Source organism: Gavialis gangeticus, unplaced genomic scaffold (assembly GCF_001723915.1).
Source record: "Gavialis gangeticus isolate Ggan-Ray unplaced genomic scaffold, GavGan_comp1, whole genome shotgun sequence".
NCBI classification, from domain to species: domain Eukaryota; kingdom Metazoa; phylum Chordata; order Crocodylia; family Gavialidae; genus Gavialis; species Gavialis gangeticus.
In genome coordinates, this window is record NW_017729015.1 from 16514801 (window position 1) to 16522654 (window position 7854).

Genomic DNA, 7854 nt, shown 5'->3' on the forward strand with positions numbered 1-7854 from the left:
TTTTAGCTAAAATATTTCTTTCACCGGAGAGTTCAACTTTTTGGATGCTTATGTTTCTGATGAAGAATTCAAATGTTTCAAAGAAAGCAGATACTTTTTTTTTGATGGGGGGTGGCGGGGGGAGGACAGCCTCTCTTTCAGAGAGAACTCAATTTTCTGGTGAAAACCAGTTTAGATGGACAATTTTCAACCAGCCATAATCCCACCTGGTGGCCAACTGTGCTTCTGAAAGCCTTGCCCCCGAGCCATACCTTTGGGGTTCAGCAGCATGCACACTGGCCTGGAGAACTCGCTGTGTTTCGGGTCAATGACTTGGAAGGAAGCCCGAGCGCTCAGGCAGTAATTGCCACTGAATGCCGTGGTGTTGATCTCCACGCCTTGCCACTTCATCTTGCCCTTGTACTGCTTCTGCTCCAAAAGAAGGAAAGGAGAGGGTTGGGAACAACGGGGGATCCCTGCTTAGATTTGGGAGGTATGTTAGGATATGCTACAGTCATGCCTGAATATGAATCCTTTTTCTCAACCCGCAGCCCCCACTGAGCCCTGCACTGCTGTGCCTATGCTCCTACCTGTACCTAGTTTAAAGCTAGCTAAGGCACCTCTAGGGGTTACTGAAGGCACTTCTGTAGGGCATGCAGGGTATGTAGAAAGAAGCTCCTGCATCATAGGGGGTCCATATGGGACAATGTGAAATTTGCCCCCCACTCCTTCCCCTCAATAAATCATAAAAGCTTCCATTAATCAAACTAACGTATTTTAGGGCAGTTTTGCTGTCTGCTAAGGCTTCCTATTTAATAGCTGGTGCCTCTCCACCTCCCTGCCCCATGCCCCATGCCCCATGCCCCGCACCCAGACACCTGCTTTAATTTCCACCAGCTGACTGGGACTGGTCTCCAAAATCCGGGAATGTCCCAGCCAAACCTGGATGCATGGTCACCCTATGAATCACCCTCAGCTGGCTACTTAGACAAGCAAGAGCAACACTAGAGGCCATTTCAGTCTTAGAGACAGGGATGAACTAAAGCCCATATCCAATCCTCCCCACCTTTGGGTCTGGTCCCAATCCCTGATGCAGCTTGACTTAGCACTTTCTACATCTAATGCAGCTTGGCTTCGTTTGCCGACCTTATCATTGGATTCAGCTTCCCAGAAATCCAAGTCATACTGCAGGTTTTGAAAGTCATTCTTCAGGCAGGAGGCCAGGGGAAAAGTGGCATTGACAGTCATTAAGTTTTCCTTTACTTTCACTTCCAGGACCGGAGGAGCCAGCTCCACTGTAATTGAGTAAGCAGGTGTCAGAGCAGTGCTAGCTTGTGGGCTGGAATGCAGCTAAAAGCTGTCCTCTGAAAAAGGCCACATAGAAATCTCCCCTAGACAAGGTAGCCTCACCCTCTTAGATGGATTCTGACAGCGAGAGGTCCGTGCTCTAACTACCTGGTTTGGGGGCTGCAATAGCTAGTACCTTGTGATGAATGTGATGGGCAACTCTTGGTCCTCCACCATCCAGCTGACATATCCCAACAAGCACTGTCCTGCGTCAGTGTGGTCTGAGACACATCTACCTGTGCAGGGCCTGTGACTGTACCGGCTGTTCTCCTGAGGCTGTCATGCTGAGCCCACCACCAGGGTCTCCCTGCACCTAAGAAATCCTAGAAGTATGGTCTGGACCTAATCTCCCTTCAGCCCCATAAGCAGCTGGTGTTGTGCAGAGTTTCCTATCTCTCCTCTGAGTCTTCTGATAGTCTTTTCAGGAGGCAACATAAACACCTTCCCTGCCTCACCCAGAAACACAAATATGCGTGGTCTTTGACCTGGTTTGACTTGCCCTGGTCATATGAGATTAAACGTGGAGTGCGTGCAGCTGTGTGTAATATTGCTGAAGTGAAATGTCTCCGTCCTTTGTAAATAAGGTGTGCCCAAGAAAGAAGGTCCTAGTGAGCAGAGGAAAGGGCTTGGTGCCCAGTAAACCTGAGTTGTAGTACTGCTGCTGGCACTCACTTCCCTTCCAGCTGAACCCTGAAACCTCTCTGTGGTTTCCAGTTTCCTTATCTGAAACCTGCAAATATTAAGGCTGGAGTTGCAGAGCTGTGTGGGCAGAATGAAAGTTCAAACTCTCTTAGTGCCGCAGGATCATCGAGGGGTTCAGCCAAATTGTCGACCAACAAACGTACCATCAAAATGATGTTCGATGTATCCTGACTCTGCCCAGGAGGACTGGCGTCCACTCGACAGGGCTTTTACTCGGGCCCTGTATTTTTTGAATGAGTCTGACAGCACACAAGTCAGATTGCAGATGGTTTCAGAAATATTTTTGCAGTGTGCGACCTTTTTCAAGTGATTTCTGTTTCCCCAGCTGAAAGAAAAGGCAAAACCAACCCAGAGTCAAGCACGTAATAAAACAGGTTTTAATATGGGGAGAGGAGGACAGAAGTAGCACTATATGTGGCAGAGGGCTTAGAGCATAACTCTCACGTTTGTCTGTCCTAAAGGATGAGGTGGGTAAAGGGATGCAGCCAGTGCACTAGTAATGATTATAAAGGTTATAATAATAATAATAACAAGAAGAAGAAGAATATAAAAATGGTATGTATCAGCATTATTATGTGTATATTAGTGCACATAGTATTAAATATAATATAATGTAGTATGTTATATGATTATTATGCTGTATTGAGATATTATATATTAATAATATATACTAATATAAACCTAGTGATACTGAAAGGTATAGTTATATTAACAAATATAATTTTATATTAACACATAATTATATGAACAAATAACCCTGAGAGGGCTGGCCTAGTGGCCTTGGCTTTCCAGCCAGAGAGGAAGCGAGAGAGTGTGCAGTGGTGAAGGCACAAGCCTGGGACTTCCCAGCTCTGCCACAGACATCTTGAGTGGCCATGAATACATCTCCTGGTCTCTCTGCACCCTGGCTCCTTCTGCCTGCAAGATAAGGGTAATAGCACTTCCCTGACACCCAGAGGTGCTGGGAGGAGCAGGACATTTAAGGATGAGGAGGTTTTTCATAGATTCATAGATTCATAGATTAAGGGTCGGAAGGGACCTAGTAGACCTTCTAGCCCGACCCCCCGCCAGGGCGGCGGAACAACAAAAAACCCCAAAAAACCCCAGGCTCAGGCCCTGTGCTGTTGAGGGTCCTATAAGTACCTGAGATAAAAGGAAAGACACCAGCCTCTTCCCTGAAGAGCTTTGCAGCCCCAGGCCGAGCCCAATGATTTTAGGTGCCTCCGTTTTTGGGGGATGTCTGACTTGATTCATTGTAAGGAGCCCTGAGTTTCAGAGGCAGTGTCCTCTGCCCTTCCTGCTGATCATAGCCTCGAAGGAGCCCCACCCTGAGGCCCCCAAATCATGAGTCCCTTTTGACAATGTTGGCCTAAGTTTTTGGATCTGATCTGCTTCCCTCGGTGGCCGAAGGGAAGGCTCCCATTGTGGTGTCTGGGGGAGGGCAATCCTGAATTCACTGACCCCTTCCAGTGCAGGCCAGAGAATCAGGAGGCAGAGAAAAGCACATGCAAGATAAGATGCCTCTTGGAGGAGCTGAGGAGGGAGGTGAAGAGGCTGGACAAGCTGGGTGTAAAGGGGAGATAAGGAAGAGACGCTCTGTGCTTGGTGGCTGAGAACAGGGGGCCTAGTGCTCCACTTTGGTGCCAGTGAACTTCTGTCTGGTGGAATTACTTAGTCATGAAAACCTGGATTGAAAGCCCACTGTAGCCGGTAGAAACACGCCCTCTGACTTCTGTGGTCTTTGCATCAGACACCAAAGCAGGGGAAAGCAGGCCCCAGGGTGACTGGCACCAGGGGGTAGAAGAAGGAGGGCAAAGTTGGGAGGTGAAGGGAGCAGTAAAGAGAGAGGGGGCAGTAACTCTGGAGATAAGGGGAGGTGGAGGTGAGAGATGAAGGGATAGTGAGAAAGGCCAAGGCAATTGCAGCTGCAGTGGTGAGAGAGCTGGCTGAGCTTCCTTCTTCCTGCCCCTCCGCTCCCCTCCACATTCAGCCAGAGACACTCCTCTAGCAGGTCATGTTGTCTGTGGAGCTGGTTGTGAAGCTAGGAATGGAGCAGAGCCCCCGCCCTACGCTCTCGCCTGGGTCCCTCTGCCCGGTTCTGCCCCTCTCTGCGCACTCACGTTTCATATTTCACCGTATACACCGTGTCTGGTGGGGACCCTTCCCTGGGGAGCCACGTCAAGATGATATCAAAATCCTTCGACAGCAGCATCACATTCTGGGGCGGGGGCAGTTGCATTTGACCTGAGAAAAGGGGAAAACTGTTTGAATGTGCCAGCATTGATCCTCAGCACTGCTTCCCAGGGTCCTCTTCCGCTAGATGACAGTGGCCCCAGAGAATAAGTATCGGCAGCCGTGTACTCTCTGAAACACGGGCAGGGCAAGCGTGGGCAGTCACAAGCTCAGGTGGGCAGGAAATGGGCTTTCTGTCCTACAAGTGACAAACGAAGGTCTAAGAATGCTTCCTCTTCTGCATCAGGATGAAACTACGACCCGAGGAAGTGGGTTTGTGACAGACAGTTGTGGGGGGAGAGAGTGAGAGAGAAAGAGGAACTCCAAAATAGCGAGCAGCCCTGGGGTTAGTGCACGTGTGGCACGTGGGGGAGGCAGAGGCAAGTCCCAGGTGAGGGCTCTTGTCAGTGGGATACCAGCTATGCTGGGACAACGCGCTCTCTCTCTGCTTTTGAACACAGATTCGATCTTGGATCTCAGTCATCTGCGTTGTGAGCATTTTGCCAAATTTGCCTTTTTCTGTGAAACATTTCAGTTTGGACAAATCAGTATCTTCCAAAGGAAAACTACTCTGTCATAAAGTGTCCAAGCTGCTGTAGTCCCAGGAGGCCTTTTCTGCTCCAAATATGCATTGCCGTATCGGTGATTCAGGACCTGGCCACCCTCTCTTACCTGTCCTGTTCATTAGTTTGCAATTTGAGCAAACTACAAGGAAGCCTTCTGAAACAGGAGCAGCCAGCAACATACTTGTGCATGTCTGGAAGTGGCTGGGGAGTTTGGCAATTCTGTATCATATCTGCTTTCCTTTTGCACTGGACATCTCCCCCTTGCTGGCTGTGTTCCCGTGGGAAGATACTCATTTTTGGCCAAGTTTCTGATCTTTTCTTTCAGCCTTCAGCATTTGTTAATTACGTGATTTCTCATTCAGAGTTTTAGCACACACTGTGATGTCATACCACAGTGGAAAACTCTCATTTGAAGAAAGTCCCTTTTGATGTGAAAGCAGTATTTTGCCTGCCCTTTGGATCTGATCCCACTTGCCAATGCTTTAAAATCCCAGTTTGGAAAACAGGACTGAACTTGGAGGGCATCTAGGCCAGTGATTCTCAAGCAGGCTGATGCCCTGAGGTCCTTTCAAAGGTATCACAAGGTGCCACACAACATTACCACTGTCAGGTGTGCAAACATCATTCAAAAGATAAACCCAGAAGCTGTTGTGTTAGAAACATGCACACCTGCTGTGGCCTTTCTGCTTTTTTTGCAGCAAAAGAATCGCCCTGCTATTTTTCTATAAGGAAGAACTGAGTGAAACTAGGAGCTGGCATTTTCACAGGGGTGCTTCAAGACTGTTAAGGGGCACCTCAAGTTTGTTGAGGTGTGCCTCAAGTCTAAAAAGGTTGAGAGACCCACTGATCTAAGTCATCGGCTAGTTATGTTAACAGACAAGAATCCTTATAGTGATCTCAGCTCATGTCTGACAGTCCGCAGGCCGGTGCTGCCATCTTTTTTAATTAACGAGGGCTATGGATGAGGCCCAGCAGCTAGCGAAAAGGTGCGGTGCCTTCCTGACACATCCTCAATGACCTGCAGTGCCTCTTTCCTCTCTACAGGTAAGAAGGGTTGGTGTCCCCCCTCTCTGCCTTGTGCTGGATCGGTGCCCATAACCCCTCTCTGGATCAGAGATAAATCGCTGTGCTCTGGATCAGGTCAATCGCTGTGCTGCTGCTCTTTTGAACGTGCAGCATGACGCTGAAACACGTCCAGGAGGAATTCTAAGCGCTGCCTTTCACCTCTGGCATCCCAGACCAGGACTGTTGCAGCAGGACTCCTCCACCGGTCCAGATGCTTTACAGTTGTTAACAGTGCGCGCGGGAGAACGTCATCTGTGACAGCGCAACATTGTCTAGCTGCTTCACGACAGCCCTCCCTTGCGGGTACAGTTCTCCCTAGGCCATGGCCCAGCTTGGGACTTGCACACCACTGGCTCTTTCAATCCCTATATCTTTTTCTCACCTGGATTTGATTTTGCTTTGGCATTTCCCCACTCCTCTGTCCTTCAGGCTCAGGACTGGCCTGTCGTGGTGCTTCCAACTCTAGCATAAATCAGGCCACAGGCTGCCCAAATTCAACTCCAAAGAGCTACCGAGACTTTCCCAGTTGGAGGAAGCCGTCTGGGGACAGCACAAGTACAAAGGGAGGGCTTTTGTACTTGTCAGTTCTTATTTGACACATTCTGTTTGGGAAGGCAACCTCCAACCCACTGATAGTGGTGGGAGCTGGGGTGCTCAGTACTGTGCAGAATCAGGCCCTAGAAAAATAATCCTGTCCAACATCATGGGAAATAACCCAGGCTGTGATGCCAGCCTGCTTTCTCCACCCTCCTGTCTTCTTTTCCCCCAAAACATATCCAACTGCATCCACATGAACCCGCCTGCATTCCCCCATGTGCCACCCATTAAACTCCAGCCTCCAGAGACTCCGCTGGCCCAGGCAATTGTTTTAAACCTAGTTTTAAAAGTCACATCCCTCTGCACGCTGGTATCTTAGAGCAGGGAACACAGGCTTGCTCGGTGCTGCCCCACGAGCTGGACATCTGGTGTTTTCAGGGAACAAACATTTCGTATTTCTGTCCTTCAGCAAGATGCCTTTTAGAGCAGTGGTTCTCTACCTTTTTTCATTTGCAGACCCCTACAAGTTTCAGCTGGAGGTACAGACTCCTTTCAATTGTAAGTGTAGGTATTCACGTACTTTTGATTGATCATAGTCATCTTTTATGGACCCCTCAGGCATAGTCTGGGACCTGCAGGGGTTTCTAGACCACAGGTTGAAAACCACCGTTTTAGAGAGACACTCTTCATTGACGCATATCTGCACAACAGCCTATGTTTCATTTTACAGGAATTATTCCTGTTTCCATTGCTAACTCCTCATCTGCGGAAACTTTCGGTGCCCCGGCAAAGATCAAGGAAAGCAATGCCCTGTTTGTTTGCCACCTTTCAGAGTAAAATCAAGCCAGCAGAGTGCAGGGAAATGAGAGCAGTAAGAATTTCTGTACCATACCTTGGAGCCGCTGCAAGGAGCACCAGGCTATCAGAACACAAATTCTCCAGGCAGACATACTGAAGTGGAGACCTGAAGGCTTCCTGCACGCCCTGTGCTGTGTTTTTTAAATCACTTTCATTATCATATTTTTGGCCTTAAGCCACATTACACACTGGCCACCCAGAGGACAGTGTGAGCAATAACCTGCCACTATGACAGGCATAAACCCAGCCCTGCCTGCTAGCTGCAGTCCAAATGCTGGGCTGCACTGTGAACATAACAGTGGGTAGAAATGCAGCAAGCTCAGGACAAGATCGATCCTAGCTTAACAATTACCACCTTAGGCCCCAGTACAAGAAAATACCTCTTCACCTTCTTAAGTGCATGTGTTACAGGGAATGCAATCATAAAACGACCTGTTTTTGTTTCATGTGCTTTACCAATAACTTCCATTTCAAAATATCCCTAGGAGGTTGGGAATTATTAGAACATCCAAACATAGCTTTTCAGGTCAGAGGGTAATATTAATTATTAATCATTCTTACCCTTGCT

The 7854-nt window shown here is 48.5% G+C and overlaps 1 protein-coding gene across 1 annotated transcript in view; it reads right to left on the reverse strand.

Annotated features, from left to right (window-relative positions):
* Positions 1-7441, reverse strand: part of IFNLR1 (interferon lambda receptor 1) — a 15815-nt gene extending 8374 nt beyond the window's left edge. Inside the window, 5 exon segments of the mRNA XM_019512412.1 lie at positions 252-408; positions 1126-1274; positions 2172-2353; positions 4149-4272; positions 7321-7441. Coding sequence (XP_019367957.1) covers positions 252-408; positions 1126-1274; positions 2172-2353; positions 4149-4272; positions 7321-7441 — 733 coding nt within the window.
* Between the last annotated feature and the right edge of the window lie 413 nt (positions 7442-7854).